The 21,792-nt window shown below is 40.1% G+C and overlaps 1 protein-coding gene across 1 annotated transcript in view; it reads left to right on the forward strand.

Annotated features, from left to right (window-relative positions):
- Nucleotides 1–2,238: 2,238 nt before the first annotated feature.
- The window catches only part of UCHL3 (ubiquitin C-terminal hydrolase L3), a 31,168-nt gene continuing 11,614 nt past the window's right edge, over nt 2,239–21,792 (forward strand). Inside the window, exons 1-6 of the mRNA XM_063127432.1 lie at nt 2,239–2,405; nt 2,927–2,938; nt 11,219–11,347; nt 13,221–13,377; nt 14,179–14,264; nt 16,108–16,155. Coding sequence (XP_062983502.1) covers nt 2,364–2,405; nt 2,927–2,938; nt 11,219–11,347; nt 13,221–13,377; nt 14,179–14,264; nt 16,108–16,155 — 474 coding nt within the window. The 5' untranslated portion in view covers nt 2,239–2,363. The remainder of the gene's footprint in view (nt 2,406–2,926; nt 2,939–11,218; nt 11,348–13,220; nt 13,378–14,178; nt 14,265–16,107; nt 16,156–21,792) is intronic.

Raw genomic sequence — 21,792 nt, forward strand, 5'->3', positions numbered from 1 at the left:
TGTTGTGATGAAGAGTGAATTTCACCACATGCTGCATGCATACAAATGACACCTGCTGAAATTCCTTCTTCATCACAAGTGTTGAAAATACAGGAGCCCTGTCCTCCTTTCCATATGGTCTCCCTAGGCACCACTGGAGGATCAAATTCTACCACTCCCTGCAGCCTGCCATGGGGAAAAATAACCTGAATCCTAAATATAAGGAAGCCAATTCAAACATATTCACATGGTACACTGGTGTTTGCTGCTCTGAAGATTTCAAATATGAAAGGGAAACACATCATGCTGGATTAGGCCAAAGACCTGTCTTCTTGGCCAATGGCCAACCAGATGCCTACGGGGAGCCCACAAGTAGAGCATAAACAGTGTTCCCCTCATGCTCTCCAGCCACTGACATGCAGTGGCATGCTCCCTCTGATACCAGACATAATACATAGCCATCATGTCTAGTAGCCATGATTGATAGCATTATTCTCCATGAATTTGTCTAATTTCCCTTTAAAGTCATCCAGATTGGTGATCATTACTACATCTTGTGGTACACTGGACTAGCATGACTCCTGTTTCGTCTGATCCAGCAGTACTCCTATGTTTGCTCTAAGCCCCTGCCAAAGGAAGTGAGGCAGGTGGCTACCAGGAGGAGGGCTTTCTCTGCTGTGGCACCCACCCCCGCTGTGGAATGAGCTTCCTAAGGAGGTTCACCTGGCACCTACACTATATTCTTTCAGACGCCAGGTGAAGACCTTTTTATTCTCAGTATTTTAACAATTTATAATTTTAATTTCAACTTTGCTGTTTTAAAGTTGTATTTTAAAATTATATTTCTGCACTGTTGCTGATTTTATCCCAGTGGTGTTTTTATATTGTATTTTATACTGTTTGTTTTATAATTTGAATGGTTTTTAATTTGTGTGAACCAGTATAAAAATGAAATAAATAAATGAAATAAATACGTTTCATTGGGAAGATGCCAAACATCCAAGGATACGCAGTGGGACAAACACTGAAAAGCTATCATTAGTTGTGGTTCCCACATGTGTGTGTTTCAAAGTGTACATCTTCTCTTCACGTTCTACACGTTGCTACAAACACTGTGGTGTCACATAAAGTGTGAATCAGCATTGACGCATTCCACATGATCCACAGAAGTTGATACGGTATCAAACAATCACTGGCATGTATTAATTAAATATAATTATAAAACCAAAAAGACAGCAGGAAGAAACACTGCCAGCAAGTATTTTCCAAGACGATCAGGTAATGTAACCTTATGCTCAGGCTGTTCTTCAATAATGACTGCCAGAAAGTGGGGTAAATTACATGGGATGAATCATTCCTTAATGGTGATGTGGCTTCCTCTCAAGCAGTGCTGCCCAATGAAAATTGCTGGCTTGCCATATGCGTGGCGATGACACCTGTATTTTAGTCATATGCTTTGCAATTAGCCGGAGAAGTAGGTATATTCACATGGAAACGTAGTTCACAAAGGAAGACCTCCATATTCAAAGGCACTATACCCGAATACTTAGATGTTGGGGCAAACAATGCCTACTCTTGCTTCCATGCCCTGTTTGTGAATTTCTAAGCAGCCTTTGGCAGGACACTGTGGGAAACAGAATGCAGGGCTAGTTTGCTCTGATCCACCAACGCTGTTCCTATGCTTACTCTAACACCTACAACACCTTCAGAGGGAAGGTGTCAAGGCTACGTTAAAAACATTGGTACATGAAAATAACAATTTCATATTTACACCCGTTAAATATCCAGAAACCACAGACTTTACAACCAGTTAGAAAACTCTAACATTGACTTCCGGTGGACCTTTTACTCAGGACTTTATTCCCAGGTAAGCTCACGTAGCCTTTTCACTCGTGCTGCGCCCACTAGAGGCGGCCGGCTTTCTCTGCAGCCTCCTCAGCGGACACGCCTCCCTCAACCAGGGCGGAGGTATTTCACGCGGGAGAACCCACGTAGGTGAAGAGAAGGGGGAGTCAGAGCTAGAGACACCATGTTTTATAAGTATTTCTCTCCCTCTTCCTCCCTAGTTCTATTACACAAGTCACAGACGGAACACTACATTTATATCAGTGGAGAAAAACGGAGACACTTGAAATAAAAAAGAGAGGGGGAGAGAACAGATTTTTGTGTACTCCCCCCACGATCTGCGGAAAATTGGTACAGTCCACGTCGTGTTCAGGCGAGGGCTGAGGTGGGCGGGGTAGACGGCCAGTGAGACGGGCTGTCAATAGTCGAGTGTTTCGTGGTAGTCTAGTTGGGGGCTGTGAGCGGACCAGAGTGGGAGCAACACTCCCCCCGCCCTCCCCACAGCTTTCTTCTCCCGCAGGTCGTGAAGGAGCGAAGTCATGGACGCTCACCGCTGGCTGCCGCTGGAGGCGAACCCTGATGTGAGAGCGGGCGAGCGGGTGGGGGAGGGATGGCTTGTGGGGGAGGGGAGCAACAGTAGCCAAATGGAGGAAAATGTGCCAATATAGAAGGTGGCGGGGTGGTGGCGGGCAATGACCCCAAAGAGCATATTCTAGGGTGGGGAGATAGGAAAAGTTGGGAGCCTTTAGAGAGCAGTCAGTGAAAGGCTTGGCACGTATGTAGGTGTGTCAGGATAGTATGCAGAAAATAAAAAGTTTACAAAAAATCCGGGGAAAGTTGAGAGCAATCATTCTGGGTGTTTTCTTGTTTTGTTTTGGTTTTGGTTTTTTTTAGGTTGGGTTGAACTTGGTGGAAGGCTAGAATTTTATTTTCATTATTTTTATGAGGATACTGTTGTTGTTTTTACGTTTTTAAACTTTGTATATTCGTTTTTAATTTTTACTGTTTTTAACTTTTGTAAACCGCCCAGAGAGCTTTGGCTATGGGGCGGTATAGAAATGCAATTGATCAATCAATAATTCTCCCTCTCCCTTGTTTTCAGGTCACAAACCAGGTGAGTAGCTTTTCCCTTAAAATACCAGTTTACATGTGCATTTTGGGGCTTGCTGTGACAGACTGTACCTCTGCTATGCCTATGCGGCAGGGTCTTGCTATTTACTGTTTTACTCTGTACAGCACCATGTACATTGATGGTGCTATATAAATAAATAAATAATGATAATAATAATAATGGACTTTTGGCTATGCTGTTTATAGGTCCACTCCCCCATTCCTCTGCTTGCATACGTATGTATGTATGTAGTGTGTAAATCATAAATGAAATGTGTTATATTCTTTCTCTTATATCTGCCAACAGGGTAACATTTTAGGCATTTGATGAAGTAGGCTCTAGTCAATGAAAGCTGATACCATTAAAAAATCTGTTAGTGTTCAAGATGCCACAAGATCCTTTGTATTAAGTTTGCTGCTATAGATTGGCTTCCTGTTTTTCCCCTTCTTCCAGGCCTTGTAAAAAGACCACCAAAACTTACGTGCGTGCCTCCCCTTGCAGCCTGCTCATTTGATTTTAGACAGCATTTGATCATGGGAACTTAATTTTTAAAAAAAATTAAGAGAAAAGAAACTAATAATGGATGTAAAATGTGTTTTGTTCTCTATAGTTAGCGTGTGAGACATGCCAGGCTAAGCAGTGTTGTTAACAACATTTATGAAACCAACCTTTGTCCCTTGTGTAACAAACTAGGATATTTATAAATTATGATAGGATAGCTTATGAACTGTGTTATTTCCTTTGAAGATGGATTAATAATGAAAGAAATATGATCTTCATTTTCCCCTTAATGACATGGAAGCTCTTTTGCTATAGCTTTATGATTGGGTCAAGTTAAGCCCTACTTATGACAGATGTACAGTGTAGGTGTTCTTAAATTGATAGTGTGAGTAACATTTGTAAGTATGAGTATCCATAGCTTTAATTTTAAAGTAAGCTGCTTGCGATTACTTCCTCTAACCTTCTAAACTTGTTCTCAAACTCCACTGCTTCTATAATGTCTAATTTTGGTTCACCATAACTTCAACTCCTTTGATCTGCCTGTCCCTTAACCTGCTTTATCCCATCCTGTTTCATGAGTGGGCAAACAAGGTTTTATTGTATGATTGCCTTGCCTCATCCAGATATTGTCATTTTCCATTTGTAGCCCTCCTGTGTTTCCCATCACTATGTTTGTCTTTTTTCTACCAAAGAAATCTGTTAAGGAGGGAAAGGTGGAACAATTGCACAATATCTTTTAGATGAAAATGTCAGCTAGGGGTGTGGCCACTGTAAAGAAGGCAAACTCCATGTTAGGCATAATTAGAAAAAGAATTGAGAATAAAGCTGCTAGTTTCATACTGCCTTTATACAAATATATGGTGCAGCCGCACTTGGAATACTGTTTACCGTTATGATCACCACATGTAAAATAAGATATTGTAGAGCTGGAAAAAGTGAAGAAAAGAGCAACTAAAATGATCAAGAGGCTAGAGCATCTCCCCTATGAGAAAAGGTTACAACAGCTGGGATTGCTTAGCTTGGGGGAAAAAGGAGGGCAAGGGAAAACATGACAAGGTGTACAAAATTATGCATGGTGTAGAGAATGTGGATAAGGAGACATTTTTCTCCCTTTCTCAGGACTAAAACCTGAGGTAATCCCGTGAAATTGATTAGTGGGAAACTCAGGACGGATAAAAGGAAGTACTTCTTCACACAGCGCATAGTTTAACAATGGAATTCACTACCGCAAGATGTAATGATGGCTACCATTTTGGATGGCTTTAAAAGGGGGTTAGATAAATTCCTGGAGGAGAAGGCTATCAATGTCTGCTAGTTCTGATGCCTATGTGCTACCTCCAGTATCTGAGGCAGTAAGCCTGGTATGCACCAGTTGCTGGGGAACATGGATGGGAGGGTGCTGCTACACCATGTCCTGCTTTGTAGGTCCTTGGCCGACAGCTGGTTGGGCACTGTGTGAACAGAGTGCTGGATTAGATGGACCCTTGGTTTGATTCAGCATGGCTCTTCCTGTGTTCGTATGATTGTTATGCTAGGAGCCCTCAGTCTGGAAGTAACCAGTGACCATGCCACTTCAGTATTCTGATGTACCTCTAATACTTCCCACTTTGTCCTGTATGACCAGTCCTAGGTGACACTAGAAAAAGGAAATGTACTTCCTGGATGCTTAGGCAATACAACAATTTTGAAGCAAGGGATAGCAATTAAAATTAAACATCTTCCTTTCACATCAGCTCCACCATCTTCTTTTGAGTATGTATGTGAAAGGAACAAGGAGGAGTGCATTTTAAAAGAACAAATGAATGTAAGCCACTAGCTAACCAACTCTGGAATAGTGTCTAGACAACCTATGGATTCAAGAATCTAATTTATGTTGATTCTTGTTTGGATACATTGATGTGTGTGTTTTGCTTGGTCGTGTGTGCACAGTGCACTGGGATTTGCAAGGGATTGCTTGCGTTGTCCCTGAGAACGCCAAAGAAAGAGGTTGAAGCAGCTTCAAAACCTTGTGCTTCAACACTTTTCCTTCGTGAAGGAACTTCCTTGTAGGTCTTTCTGGCAGACAGCTACATCTTGTTCTATTTTTCGCTTGTGTGAACCAACCCATTTGTGGTTACTGAATTTAACACTATTCCCTCTTTACCTTCGTACATTCTTCTTTCTGGTTATCAGTCAGACTACTGTGCTATATCTCAGCCTTGTAATTAAGCAGTCGCCTGACTTACTGTGGCAAGGAAGAATTGTCCCCAAGGAATGTATGTTTTCCTCTGCCACTCCCTTGGTGTACTGTGTGGAGCATAATACAGTGATAAATTAAGGCAGCCGCTGATGCTGCTTCTCTCCCTCTCCTACTGTTAAGATCTAGACAGGCAGGGGTGGAGCAGGAGTTTACATGGCAAATGGCAGAGCCCTGCACTTCGTTTTACCACTCTTACCCTTAATGACAGAAGAGTGTGAGTGAAGGACAGACTTTTCACAACATGTTGTTGGGGGTTCTCTAGCATGGGAAATTCAGTGCTGTGCTTTGGCAATATAGGTCAAGGAGATGGAGTGGGTGAGGATAACACTTATCCAATAAAGTTTACATTGTAAATGTATATTATTATTATTATTTATTTATTTATATAGCACCATCTATGTACATATCTGCTATATAAGTGTTGTGAGGTAGTGGATTGAGTTTAGAGGTCTCATTAACATAGCATAAAATGGTAAATTTCTAATGAGCTTATTTATTTGTTTTATACCCTGCCTTTCTACCAAAAATAGCATGCAAGGTGGCTTACCAAAACAATTTAAACTACATTAAAACCATAAAACACATTAAAATACAATAAATAACTGTTACAGAATGAAAACAGCACCCAACCCACAGATCCACTTCCAGGCCAAACGCCTTCTTAAATAAAGTTCATAGGAACTTAGGAAGCTGCCTTAAGCTGTGTCAGACCCTTGGTCCATCTAACCCAGTATTGTCAACACTGAATGGCAGCAGCTCTCCAGGGTTTCAAGCAAGATTCTTTCCTTGCCCTACCTGGAAAAGCCAGGGATCGAATCTGGGACCTTCTGCCTGCAAAGCATGTGCTCTATCACACTGAGCTATCGCCCCTTTGCCTGCAATCAGAAGGGTAGCAGAGGGAGCAAACCTGTCCTCACTTGGGGAGGGAGTTCCACAGCTTGGGAGTGGCCACCAAAAAGACACTCTCTTGTGTTGCCACCAAACACACCTGTGATGGTGGCAGTCTCAAAAGAAGGGCCTTTCCAGAAGATCTTAGGGACCGGGCAGCCTTGTATGGGATAAGGCAGTCTTTCAGGTAGTCTGGTCCTAAGCTTTATGGAGCTTTATAGGTCATAACTGGCACTTTGAACTCTGCCTGGAAACAGACCAGTAGCCAATGAAGCTGCTGTAACAAGGAAGCTATGTGCTCCCTGTAACCAGCCCCAGTCAATAGTCTGGACGCAGCATTCAGCTTCAGTTGTTGATGCTCTGGTAACCTCCAAATTAGATTACTGTAATGCGCTCTACGTGGGGCTGCCTTTCAAGACAGTTCGGAAGCTGCAGCTTGTGCAAACTGCAGCAGCCAGATTGATAACTGGAACCAGAAGGTTTGAGCATATAATACCCACTCTGGCCCGCTTGCATTGGCTGCCTGTACATTTCTGAGCCCAATTCAAGGTGCTGGTTTTAACCTATACAGCTTTATACGGCTTGGGACCACAATACCTGATGGAACACCTCTCCTGACATGAACCTACCTATACGCTACACTCAACATCTAAGATACTCTTCTGGGTGCCTACTCTGAGGGAAGCTTGGAGGATGGCAACAAGGGACAGGGCTGGCTGCCGCATTTAACTTGGCTGGCCCCGTGCAGACAACACACTAAACCGTGCTGCTAAACCACAAAATGGTTAACGGAATGCATTGAGCTTAATGCATTCCATTAACCATTTTGTGGTTAAGCAGTGTGGTTTAGCGTGTTGTCTGAACCAGGCCACTATATGTCATCCACTGGGTCCTGGCTTATTCCTGTACCCTGTGTTGTACATGGAGGGGACACTGGTTTAGATTTTTACCACCCTATTCCAAGCGCTTGAGTTGAATAAAAGTATATTACTTCGGTAATCTGTGAGAGTGAGTGAGTGTGTGTAAACTTGCCTTTGGCCATTTAGTGATCCTTATGGTAGCACAAGCATCATGAGTCTGGGGTCTGACACAATACCTGAGACCCTGCTCTCAATTATTCTATGTGTTTTTATGGCTTTGGTTATAATATAACTTAAATAGTTTTTATTATTAGTTTAGTTAAACTGCTTATATGCCACCATTCAGTTTACAAAAGCTCTCAGGGATCATAAAAAAAGCAACATAATATTAAATTGGTAGAAACCGGTGGAGCACACCAGTGTTATAAAATGAGCATAGCCAATACGAATAAAGAGAGCATAGCCAATACAAACAAGCAGTTACAACCACAGTAGAAGGCTACAAAAATTGACACCGGGCAAACACCCTTTAAGCACATCAAATTTGGTGCAGGGTAGGCCTCCTTGGAGAAGCAATTCTGCAGTGTCTACCCTGGTCACCATCTATCTAATTTCAAGTAATGTGATCAAAGACTGCCTAGGGCTTTAAAAACTAATGCTAGCACTTCATTTTGAAAACAAAAACAAATAGAAAGGCTCATGGAATATGGAATAATTTCAGAGTAATATAATCAGATTGTTGCACACCAGATAATAATCTGGCAGCTATGTTTGGACCAATTGCATTTTTAAACCAAGTTTAAAGGCAGCCCACACAGGGAGCATTGCAGTAGTCCAGTTTGCAGGTGACTAAGTCATGAATAACTTACGTCAGATTAGTTTTCTCTAGGGAAGATGATAGCTGGCAAATCAACTGAAGCTGGTGAGTTTCCAGTTCGGACCAAACCCTAAATTATTATTAACTTTAATATTGTTGAAACAAGCAAGCTTGCTAACCCATTATTTGTTGGGTTCAGATGAAACAATAGTCTGCAGTTAAACAAAAGTGGAAGTGAAAGCTTCAAATCTCTTTGTAGTCATGCCAGAGGAAAAGAGGAGAAGGAGCAGTCACAAGCCTGAGACTCATTGCAACCAATTTCCATTATGATAAACCATGGCTTAATGTGACATCTAAATGGACCCAATAGAAAATAGAGGTAGAGCTGCATGTCTTCAACATATTGGTGACTCTTTAGCCTGGGGATAGGCAACTTGTGGTCCTCCAAAGGTTTTTGCCTACACCTGCCATTATATCTAGCCAACATAGTCAGTGATGAGAGATCTTGGGAGCTGTAGGCCAAAATATTTGCAGGGTCACAAATTACCAATTTCTGCTTTAGGCCAAACCTCCACATGACTTCACCAAGTGGTCTTACGTAGATGGACTGTGGAGGGACTGCAGTTTCTCAGAGCTATCTTGAGATGACCCCCCAGGAATGACTGGAAGGGCAGAAGAACAGTGTCCCATAGATCCAGCTTCCTAGAAGGATGTCATGGGTGATATCATGACACTTTTGAGAAGGCCAGGGGTATCAAATTCCTGCTCCCCCTTAACATTACATGGGAAAGTGAAATCATCTTGTCATATGAGAATAAATGGAGTAGGGAGGAACTACTTGCTTGATTAGTTTAGCACATAAAAGCCCTTGTATTCCATATTGCCTTCAAAATTAAACAGAAAACAAATGAAACCAATATTGGAAATACATATGAATTTTCTAGATATCCTGAAAACATCTACTATTTGTGATGCAATGAAATTTCTTTCTCCATTGCGAGCTAGGCTTAGAGTGATTGTAAACTTCAGTAATACAAATGTAGATTTTAATTTAGAAAACGGAATAGGGGTTTATGTTTAATATAGAAACATGTCTAACTGAACGTTTTATTGGAGACCGTGTCTTCCTTGTGCACTATATTGTAAAATGGAAGTATTCTCTTGATGGGAGGAATTAATAGCATTCTTTCTGAGGAAACTTAAATTCCCAGCACTTATTACAGAATCTCAAGAATAAGCTGTCTTATGTTCTCAACACGAGAAACCAATTAAAAGTAGCTTATATTATTTTTAAATCTAGCAAGTCTTAAAGCCCTGTCTATTTTTAACATGTGACTCTAAAGAATTATCGTTATTTATACAGAGCCACCAATATACATGGTGTCTCACAGTGGTTTATAAACAAAAATATGTCCTCCCCAATGGGGTTGTGATTGAAATTGTCTAATGGGAACCATGAGGAAGTGGGCGGAGAGATGATTGTAGCAGGGGACTGTGACCAATAAAGTTAATACATACTTTAAAACTTGATTATAGGTCATGATGAGAATGAAAGAGAGAAGCCCAGAGGCCTTGTGTAAAATGTGGGTTCTTGGATACCTATGTTGCTTAGTGCATGGGCGATGAACCTCCAGTCTGCAACCCCATGAACTGTAATTAGACTTGAAAAAAAGTGTTTCATTGCAGCCAGCAGAAGATTTTTTTCAAAGCACTGTGGAAAGGTGGAAGGGGAAGTATTAGTGTCTTCCCCGTGTGCTTCAACCTGTGTGTGGGATGGTCCTGCCCACTGCTAACATACAGTTCCCAGAAAGCTAGTCTCAAGGTGATGCTGCCCTCAAGCTGAAAAATATTCCCCAACCTTGGCTTGCTGATGAGTTTCTGAAGAAGAGGTTATTTTGTTTGTTCTTGTCTACTTGATATTGAAATTTCTGGAGAAAATGGGGTGGAGAATGAAGTTAGGAATAATTTCAATTGAATGTTAGGAAGCTGCCTTATAATGAGTCAGCCCATTGGTCCGTAAAACTCAGTATTGTGAACACGACTGGCATTGGGTCTGCAAGGTTTCAGACAGGAGTTTTACCAGCTCTTCATAGAGAAGCTAGGATTTGAAACTGAGACCTGCATGCAAAGCATGTACTCTACCACTCCATCCATGCTTCATGATTGTTGATGGACAGTGTCCAGAGAGCAAAAGAACTGCTGTTAAGGGCTTGAGTATGGGCTGGTTCTCATAGTCACCATCACAGTGAACAAGCCCTAAAACTGTGTCCATGGGTTCTGGATGGTTTATTAACCATGCAGTTGTTAGGAAGCTTCAATTGTAGTTGGACTCCATTTTTCATGTCCATCAGTTACTGCCATCCCTGTATATCTTTTTCTATTTTTTTGCACATAGCTGGATCCATCTGTAAACAACTCTAGGTTGTTTACAGTAACCCACCCTCACCAGGTTTGGATGACGCAATGAGCTGTGCCCGCAAGGATAATTAAGACAATCAGGATTTCAGGTGAACAAGCCACTGTGGCTTGTATTAAACATACTAGCATTCGTGCAAACCCAGTCATTGTCTTGTGGAATTTCTTGACCTTCTTAATAGCAGATCTACATGCCAGGTCCCAAACAGCTTATGCAGCTTCCCAAAGTTGTTAATGGCCATTTGTAATGTACAGGAGTGTGTGAGTGTTCTCAGAACCCCAAGCCCAAAGTACCTTTAAGAATGCATAATAAGCTGCATTACTCTCTGAATTCCAGCCACAATTATAACGCCTACTGTTCCCTTATACTAAAGAGAATTCAGTTTCATATTTATTAAAACTTAACCTACTGTTTATTACTGTCTTTTTCTAGCATTCATGCAGGCCGTTCTCAACCATACTGAAAGGGCCAAACTATTAAATTTTATCTTCATAAGAATCTTATTAAAGAATAATACGTTAAGGATATATTTGTTAATAGGTATGTTTCATTTTTTTACCAGTTTCTCAGACAGCTAGGGATAAATCCCAGCTGGCAATTCGTAGATGTGTATGGTATGGATCCAGAACTACTTAGCATGGTGCCAAGACCTGTTTGTGCTATTCTTCTTCTCTTTCCAGTAACAGAAAAGGTAACTGTTATTGATCTCTAACACAACAACTATCCTGATTACAAAAACTTTTCCTTTAACAAAAGAAGGGTTTGGCTCAGTTCAGACATAACAATCTTGAACCAGGACCAAGCAGTGTGTGTGTGTGTGTGCGCGCACACACACACACACACACGTTTCTCATCCTTCCCCTTGTCCCATGCGCCTAGTTTCGATGAAGATATCCTGATTTCTGAAACCACAATTTTTCGTGATATCTGAACCGGGAAACTATGGTTAAAAGATTTGCCTCCAAACCAGGATCTAGTACTCTGTCCTGGTTCCATTAGGTCTGTGTACCCTTAAAGGCTGTGACAGAACTATAATTGGTAATCTTCATAGTAGATAAATGTCATGCTTTTATGCGGTAACTTTGGCTCCTATTAAAACTCTTGTCAAAATTTTCAAAGGATCTGTAAAATAAATAACATGTGCCAGTTATTTTGAATGTTGATTATTGCATATTTTCTTCTTTAAGGGTGAAATAGCTATATTTGCCATGTGTTCATTTCCAAATAAATCTTCCCACTTTAAATGCATAGCATGTCTTCAGCCACATTTTTGCAAATATGTATTTCTCCAAAGTGTTAGAAGCCCACACTTGCGGAACATCAATGGTCCAAAAATAAATAGATAATTCTTTCATAATTAACGACCTTCTTATTTACTTAAAGACAATCCTTTCCATATGAATGGCTGTTTGTAAATCTGCATTGATGACAGTCTATTAGTATCTGTTCCAGTCCTAATGATATTTAAAGAGGTTGTTTTTTCAGAGCTGGATACCAAGAAGCAGTGGAGTATTGAGTTGCTGGCCATCAGGGTGCACAATGATAACGCTATTTACATAGCAGGCAGTGCAGGCCCAAGCCTGTGCTAACCTGTTGATGTTCCTAGTAGAACTGCAGTGTGTAATTGCTTAATCAGTTAAATTAAAACATTCTAAACTACTAAAGCACCGCCTGTTAATTGGGTAGGAGGACTTATAAAACCACCAAAGGTACGTATTACCTTAGAAGAGAGAATGGCAAATACCTCTTCTAAGATGGTACCTATTGCACAATGTGTGGCCATTACCTAACTGCAAAGTGTGTTTTCTTCAATATGCAAACTCATGCAGATTAAATTAACTAAGATTATTGTAACTGGATCACAACCTTCGTTCCTAGTTGCCATGCATTTTAACTGAGGCTTGAGGTGCATGGTCTTTTAAACATTTTTTGGAAATGTTACACGCTTTTACAATATGCTCTTATTTTGTTGTGTTCAGAAGTTATTTGTATCCCTTAAGTAGGGAGCTAAAAATTGAAACCTTTATTTACTGAAAATATTGCAGTAGATTATAATAGAGTGTGCATATAATGGGCACAACCAGTGGTTGTATGCTTTGAACCTAATGCAACAAAGGGAAAGGCAACATAGAGTAGTCTATAGGTTTTAAACACAGGACAGCCATTATGAAAACTAGTTAGGTTTAGTTTGTCTCAGTCCCATTTACTTTTTACTCACTGTCTGTAAAATAACCTGGTGAATTTTGGCTTAGTAGTAAAACTTAAACATGCTGAGAACATAACCCAAGTGGTACTTGATGTGTTTATGCTGAGAGCTGAAAGTAAAATGGGATGGAGAAAAGATAGTGTTTAGAAAACACTACCGCTATTAAAATATTTCTAAAGATATAACTAACTTTGATCATAGGTCGTATTTAACCCATTTTGGCAAGGACTTTTATGTTCTAGAACTGTTGTTGTTTTTTAAACTAGAACTTTGGCAAGGACTTTTATGTTCTAGAGCTGTTGTTGTTTTTTAAACTTGAATTTTGATTGGTAAATGCTCTTCCTTTCTTGCCTTTTAGTATGAAATATTCCGAACAGAAGAGGAAGAGAAAATAAAAGCGCAGGGGCAAGAAGTCAAACCATCAGTATATTTCATGAAGCAAACTATTAGCAACGCCTGTGGGACTATTGGGCTTATTCATGCTATTGCAAACAACAGAGATAAAATTAACTTTGGTAACTACTTAGTTTTTTACTATGCTGCTATTATTGGTTTGAAGGGCAGGTGGCGCTGCTGAATTGCTTATCATGAGTGAAGAAAACTTCCAAATAAGTAGGATTGTTGCATTAGGTTCCACAAAACAAAACATGTTTGACATGTGCACAAAGAAAAATGTGTGTACTCTCAAAATGTGCACACACATGCTTTAGTCAATGGGTGCATGCACCTCAAAATGCATACAATTGACATACGAATGCATACAAATTTTGGAAAATGCAAGGGGGAAAAATGCATGGAACAGGGATGGAACGAGTTTCTCAGTGGAAAACTGAGACCCCCGACAAGTTTGTGCCTGACAGATTCATTCATCCCTACAAATAAGCAAATTTGGCTGTACAATGTACTTTAAATAGTCACTATGATATGAATTCATGAATTAATTTTGGTGAAATTAAATAAAATTGCATACAGCAAATACAGCTTTTGTATGAATGCCCCCCTCAGTCCCGAACATTGTTGCTACTGCATTTAGTAGAATGCAAGGTGAGCACATAGCTTTATGCTCTTAATTTTACTTTTTGCTAATGTCTGTGTATTACTTTAAGGAGAAGCTAATTGGAAAACTGGTAACTTAACTGTGTCAAATGAAGACTTAAAATAACTTGCTGGTTTTCAACATAGTTTGAATTTGCTTTACCATGCCACTTTAAGGACTGAATTATGTGACGTAATAACAAAGATGTGATAAATGTAGTAACCATTTTGCTGCAAATTGAGAATATTACATTTTAAAGTTAAGCTTTAATTTCTTCTAGAAGCCGACTCTTCACTGAAGAAATTCCTAGATGATTCAGTGCCCATGAGTCCTGAAGAGAGGGCCAAATATCTAGAAACTTATGAAGTCAGTATTATTCCTTGTTGTATGTTTGGGAAGTCCCTTGCATTTAGGCTAGTGGTTGTCAGAGGAGATTATAGGGGACTATGAATAGGATGTCCAGCACTGGGTCATTTTATATCAAATGACTAAAATGTATTAGTTGCCTTTCATTTAACAAAGAAATCCATTCTTTAAAACTTGTATAAAATGAAAGTCTCAAGATAGGTACTTCTTTTTAGAGTTATTGAAGGAAATGTAAGAATTTACAACTCCATCTATACAAGTGTTCCCTTCAACTTACAGCCCCAACAAGTATTCAGTTAAAGTTTTGGTAATCTATAAAGTATATAGTCATTAAGCATCTAAGGGAACAATCCTATGCCCAACAGTGTCTGGGGGATATAGAATTGTTCAGTTTATGGGCTCCAAGGTCAGAAACAGGGCTCTGATCTCAGATCCCACAAACTGCTTTCCCCTCCCTCTCAAAGCCAGGGCTTTTCTCTTCGTGCCAGCTACATTTCCGCACATGGAAATGGAGCACAGAAATAGAAAAGGTGTTCCCAGGGGAGTGGAGGAGGCTGGGGCATCAACCATATGAGGAATCCTATGGGGAAGAAGATGCGAGGGAGACTGGAGCAGGCAGGCACCATCGGGGCTGCTTCAGTTGGACCCCCCCCCCCAGGGCTAACTGACATCTTCACCCTGTGGGGAAGAAGATGCGAGGGAGACTGGAGCAGGCAGGCACCTTCGGGGCCTGCTTCAGTTGGACACCCCCCCACCACAGGGCTAACATCTTCACCTTGTGGGGAAGAAGGAGCTGTTGGTTTGCCCCTCCATTGGGAGATGAGAGGACGGAGCAGGGCCTTCCCACCAGCCTAAACAGTCTCCTTAATTTCTTTTTATTTTCTCCCTCTTCCCTCCCCATCCACTTTTCCTTGTGTGTCATGTCTTTTTTTTTAGAATGTAAGCCTGAGGGTAGGGACTGTCTTCTTTATTGATACATTGTAAGCCGCTCTGAGAGCCTTTTGGCTGAGGTGCGGGATAAAAATACTCCAAATAAATAAATAAAAAATAATAAATAAATCCTATGGCCACCCCAAGCTCCTTCCCATCCCTGAAGTCTCCGGTAGACTTTGCCCATCTAGCTTAAATGCTGAGCCCTCTGCATAGGACTCTTGTAAGCCTCTGATTTCAGTGTCTTAATAGTACCCAAGGGGGATCATGTAGGATTGTGCCCTAAAAGTACACAGCATACAATAAATCGAAAGACCATCTTCTGCTGCAAATGTACAAAGTTACAATGGGGACAAAGTGCCTTGGCTCAGTGTACTCACAGACGTTTAAATGGACAATATCTTGCTGAAAGCAAAACTCCTAATAGAGGGGCTGTATCTTGATAATAAAATGCAGTCCCGCTATGTTCTGTGACTAGTCTTGATCAGTGGCATCTCTAATTAAGTGATCTGTAGTAGCAGGGCTGGAAAACTTTGGAGAGCTTGATTGGAAGTGGACAAGGCACCAGTATGAAGGACAGTGGGTTATGTAAGTTGTTGGTTCTACTTACTTTGAGGACCCACCACATTCTTCTCACCTTAGTAAGAAGTGGGGGACCACTAGCCTGCCTTGCCTGTACCTCCTTTTGTCAAAGTGAATGATTCAGCGTTATTACAGTGCTACATTGCACATGAAGATAATTTCATTGAGGAACTGTTGATATTCGTTTAAAAAGAGTAATCATTTAGACAATGAAGTTTAAACATTTTGGGTTAACTATTATAACTATATAGCGCAGACAGTTATCAGAAGCACTCTGCCTGGATCTCCTGTAGTCTCGCATATAGACTAATGATCCATTTTTAAATTTCAGGCTATCCGTGTTACTCATGAATCCAGCGCCCATGAAGGTCAGACTGAGGTATTGAGCTCAACCTTTTTACAAAGTAGAATTTTGAATATGTTTCTTTCTATAAATTGTTTCTAATAAGTATTATCGTTGTTCTTCTGCCTTTATCTAAAATCTTCCATTAGGCTGCTAAAAGTGGTACCCTATGAAATCAGCAAGGATCAACATGTGTGTATGAACAAAATAGAGTTATAAATATAATACAGTGGCCCAGTTCAGAAGGCACTTTAAACGATAGCTTTAACCATGGTGGTTAAGCCAGAAAGTCAAGCCATGTTCAGAAGACACCTTAAACCACAGCTTTAACCATAAGGCTTTTTTGCTTCATTCACTATGGTTAAAGCTGTGGTTTAAGGTGTCTTTTGAACGCAGCCCAGCTTTCTGGCTTAACCACCATGGTTAAAGCTGTGGTTTAAGGTGTCTTCTGAACAGGGCCATTGAAAGCCATTGGCTAAACCAGGCTGCTTAACCACAAAATGGTTAAGGGAATGCATTAAGGTCAATGTATTCCTTTAACCATTTTGTGGTTAAGCAGCATGGTTTAGCGTGTTGTCTGAACCAGGCCATTGTGTGTTACAGTGGTTCAGACCATGAGCTATGACAGGCAATGCTTGGTTCAAATGTCAGTTTACTCATTAATCTGCTAGATGACAAGCCACCATCTGCCCATCCTCCCTCTGTTGAGATAAGGGGATCATACTGATCTACCTTATGGTGTGGTGGTTATTAAGAATTATTGAGAGCATATATCTGAACAACTGTTAACTAGGAAAGATGCTGTCTTACTATTAAGGGGGAATATATTTTTCTTGTAAATATACTGACAATCATTTTCTCACCGTCAGAATATTGTCTCTTACCTTTCTTTCCTCCTCACTTCATAGCCGTAGATGCACACTGTGCTTGGCTTGAGCACCCTTCCAATTAAGAGATATGTGCAGCCTCCCCCACCCCCACTAATTTAGTATGGGAAGACAACTGTTTTATATGTTAGCAGGTGGCTGGTATTTTAATGACCATCAGGTCCAATCTAATGTAAACCTTAAATACTTGTAACTTTTTGTTTAATTTAGCAGGCTTTAGCTATGTCTAACTTGCTGTGTCAGTCATACCCATTAGTCATGACCTGGAAGCTAAGTATCCATAGGTACAGGTTTGGGCAGGATAAATGTGCCCCATCTCTATATCTCCTCCACCTCACCCCAGGCTTCTGGGCACTGTGCTGTGAAGTGTTCATGTATTACCCATTTCATGTGTTCTAGCACACAATTGCGCTGCTTTGCGGTGAAAGCTGGGTAAGGAACATTTGGCTATTCGTTACTGGCCCACCTTCTCATCTAAGAGCCCTGAAGAAGAGAAAATAACAGATACTTTTAGTAACATCTACCGTAATCTTTTGGTGTAAACAACATTTAGCATTTATATAGCACTTTAAGAGTTTTCCAAGCACTTTCCATATATAATATATAATAATTGTTTAACTTTTATAGCGTAAGACAACTTGAAAAATGGGCTTGCTATCTTCAGGTTGAAATTACACCCTATCAGCAGTTCTTTATCCAAGAACTGAAAATTGCATGTTGAAGAAATGTTTTAGTCAGGTTACGCTACTGTTGATGCATTAGTTGGAAGAATAATATGAGAGTTGTGTGTATCTGACGTAGTGTTATCATGCATATGCTAATTTGGAAGTGGAAGAGGATTAGAGTGCAGAAAAGGTGTAGGTAAACAGCTAAAGAATTAAGAATACATGTGAGCGAAGTGGTAATGGAGAGGCAGGTTTGAGAACTGAGCAACATTGCTTTAGGGCCTGCTTTAATATCAATTTTACATAATCCATCACATGATTAGTTCTGTATTCTTATAGTGGCTAACATAGTTGAACCACAGCTGAAATCTAATTGGTATCAGTAATCACTATAGCTATACACTGTAACTATTACTACTTCAGTGTTTAAATTATTCTAGGAAGGTGTGTTTTTGTGTGGATTTTAAATTCTTTCCATTTCTCTCTCCTTTCTCCTCACTCCATCCCAGCTTGCTCTCAGTTAAGCAAATAGCAAATATTCTCCAAGTTTATGTACCCTCCCTCCACTTGATATTTTGAGTGTTTGAAACTATCCAAATCACAATGTGGACTAAAGCCAAACTTCAGTAGCTACAAATGGAAGAGGTTGTTTTTTGGACCTCCCTCAAATTCCGTGAGTGAGGCAGGGTGATGGCACAATAAAACTCTCATCTGGAAGCACCCTTACTAACATTACTCATTAGGACTAATCATGGCTCCTGCTTAACCAGCTTCACACTATGGCTTCAGATCCTAGATCAGGTGGGAATCCTTGTTAGTTGTATCTCTGATTAACCATAGCACTGAAGTTAACCAATTTGAAGCATTAAATCTGCACTGGTCCAGAGTGGCAGGTTGCCAGTCAACCTGGTTCCATGGGCAAACATTCTTTAACAGATTTTTAAAAATTGCTTCTAGAATAAAATTGCTTGCAAAAGAGGGCATGGATTAATCAGTATTTGTAATTATGTTGCCAGTTTGTATACTGATCTGTGGAGAGATTGTTCAGCAGTGCCTGTAGGAGAAATATTTAGGAGAAACACAGTTCAGCTACATACTGTAGCCAAAGCCAAGCTTGGAAGTCTTGGTTATCTTTAACTTCCCTTGGAATGTGGCATGTATGCTCAACATCTGAAAAAGGTAGTATAGATTAAAGTAAGAAACTTGAGAAGCGGCTAGGTGCAGGTTGTGGTAATGCTGAATAACATAAAGTTTCAAACTCTGTCTTGGTTTTTATCCAGACTAATATCTAGTTGGTTGAGAACCATTTCTTCTGATGGTTTTGGAAGAGATGGGCTCAAACTCATGGAAACATAAAATGCATCTGGTTGCCATGAATTTGGGATTCTCTACTTCTTTTCTCTTAACCCAAGGTCATGATAGAGCTAAAGTGTTAGTGCTCCAAAGGCTTAAGGATACTGAGATGCAATCTCAGGTGGCTGAGATCAAGACTTGCCAATCTAATAGTCTCTATGCCTCCTCTATTCCGTTGTATTTATCTTTTCCAAAATATCTGGTAGATCTACCAAATATTAAAATGAGGGTTGCCTTCACTCAGGCAAGAATAAATGCTCTTCCATTGGCAGACTGGGTGGGTCGGCAAAAGGGGATTCATAAGAAGGATAGAGTATGCACTTGCAATTCAGTATCAATTGAAGATACTACTCATCTACTGTTAGAATGCTCTGTGTATAATGATCTCAGAACCAAATACATTCATCCGTTGTTAAGATCGTTCAAGGGAAGGCCATCCCTTGTTAAGGCTTGTTTCCTATTGTCTGATGCTGAGAAGTATGTATCCTTTAGAACTGCCAAATTCCTTGTCAGTGCTCTACAAATACGTGCTACAAAGTCAAAAAGCTGTATGGAAAACTATTCAACTCTTAATGGTTTGTTGGTCGAATTTTAAATTGTATAGTGTTTTATCCTGTGTTTTATTCTGTGTTTGTGTATAATGGCAATTTGCTAAGACACAATAAAGAACTTTTGGTTTGGTTGAAAAAGCAACATGAAAGGGGTTGCAGAGGACTGCCCTTTCTGCAGGGTATGTGATAGTTTACTGGTATTGACACAGGTCATTTTAGATAGTATGGTTATGACCTTCTTGAATAATGTTGGTTCTTCCACTCACCCTCCTACTTCTGTTACAACATTTTCCCTTCTAAATCAACCACTTAAAAAGCATTACCTTTTAACAGTAAAATCTATTTGGAATATGAAACATTTACAACCTTATAGTTAATGTTTCAATTCAGACAACACATTTCTCAATGGTGGTTTTAGAACTCCACAGTGGAGTTTTTATACCACTTTTGAGAAATGTGTTGCCTGGAGGGAAAACTCCACCCCATGGTGGAATTTTTTTAGAGACCACGCCACACAGAATACCCATGCTGCGCAGAGGAGAGTTCCTGCACAACTGCTATGTTGTGTGGAGGGCTCCGTGGAGTTTCCTGTTGTGTTGAGTGGACGTTTCCCACTGGCTACAGAGTTCCCTAGCAAGAGCGGCAAAAGGAGTGAGTGCCACTCTTGGAGAGCTGCTGGGATTGCTCTTTGTTTGTTTTTTGCAGCAATGGCTGATGGGATACCATCAGGAGGACTGGAGGGGAGAGAGGGTGGAGGAACTGTCAGTCAAATGTCACATTGCCTTTTACTCAACTCCACGGTAGCCCACATAATGGTGGTGTTAGAACATGTTGTGTGGAGAGAACCCCCTACAAACTCAAATGTTGAGTGGAGTTTTCCCATTGCGGAGAGAAACGTGTTGTCTGAACTGAGCCATTTACTGTGTTTTGTAAGTGCTGTAAATAAATGCTTTTTCTAATAGGGAGAAAAAAGTCAGCAGACTGTTACTTGCATTCCATGCTTTGATCAACATGTTGCTTTCTCCCTACTACACTGTATACTATTGTACAAAGGAAAGGATGAATGTAGCAATATATTCTTAAAACGAATAATGCTTGAAACAGCTGTAATGACTCTCATGAATAGCTCTTACATTATTGTACACTGAATCTCTTTAATCTAACCAGAGCCAGCCGTAAACTGAGAAGTTGCCAGTGCTGGGATCAAACTGATCTTTGTAATGAGCTCTTTCTCTGCAATTGAAATTTAAGCACCTTGGTTTATTTTATTTTTTAAAAAGGCTAGCCATACTAAATTGAACAAGATTCATGAGAAGGAAGAGAATGAATAAATCTGACATCATAATGGATGAGAAGTTGTAACTTTGGAAAGGCAATACGTTTCATTAAGAATTAAGCTAGACATTTCAAATTCAGGGAGTTGATCTCAGAAAACATGAAAACTGAGCAATAATTATTTTGTAACACGTTTTTACAGTGAAGCAGAAATCTCTTGATGGGCCAGTTTCTAGATCGTTGGGCTTGTTTTTAATGGTCTGATTCAGATAATTCTCCAAACCCTGATTCATATGCTCTTTCCTTACCCCCGGAATGACTACACTTTCCTTTTCCTGTTTAATGCAAACCATAGTCTGACACGATATCTAAACTAGTAAGTTGTGGTTTGTGTTTGTCCTACAAACTGGAACTGGAAATCCACTTTAAATCATGGTCCCATTCTAGTTGAAAAGCAAAGACAAATAACTGCTGTGACATCCAAAATCAGTAAGCTAAGATGTTTGCTTTAAAGAGGAAACTGAAAATGCAGCCATGCTAAAGAAAGAGAATGGGGAAGGAGGAACCTATGTCTTGTTCCCCAAACCATTGGTTTCACTAGGAATATCTGAACTAGGATAATGTTTTTGCAGTAGACAAGTATCCTTTAAGGAGTTAAATAATTTGGAATATCTCTAGCTGCCTCAATAATAATTCTGAGAAAGTTTGAACTGCATTTCAAAAACTATTTAAAATACTCTACTCAGATTTTGGGGTTGTTAAATGGCACAGATGTAAAGTTAACCTTCATAGTTTCCTGTCTCTTTTAAAAGCTTGAGTTGGCTTAAGTTCAAAGACAATAACTATGGCTTTGTTTTAAGACAATTTGCTCCAAAAGCTAGCCGCTTCCTATTTTACAAGAAAAGTTCAGGAAATCCAGTTCTGCACCAGATACTGAATGAC

Source organism: Elgaria multicarinata, chromosome 5 (genome assembly GCF_023053635.1).
Source record: "Elgaria multicarinata webbii isolate HBS135686 ecotype San Diego chromosome 5, rElgMul1.1.pri, whole genome shotgun sequence".
NCBI classification, from domain to species: Eukaryota; Metazoa; Chordata; class Lepidosauria; order Squamata; family Anguidae; genus Elgaria; species Elgaria multicarinata.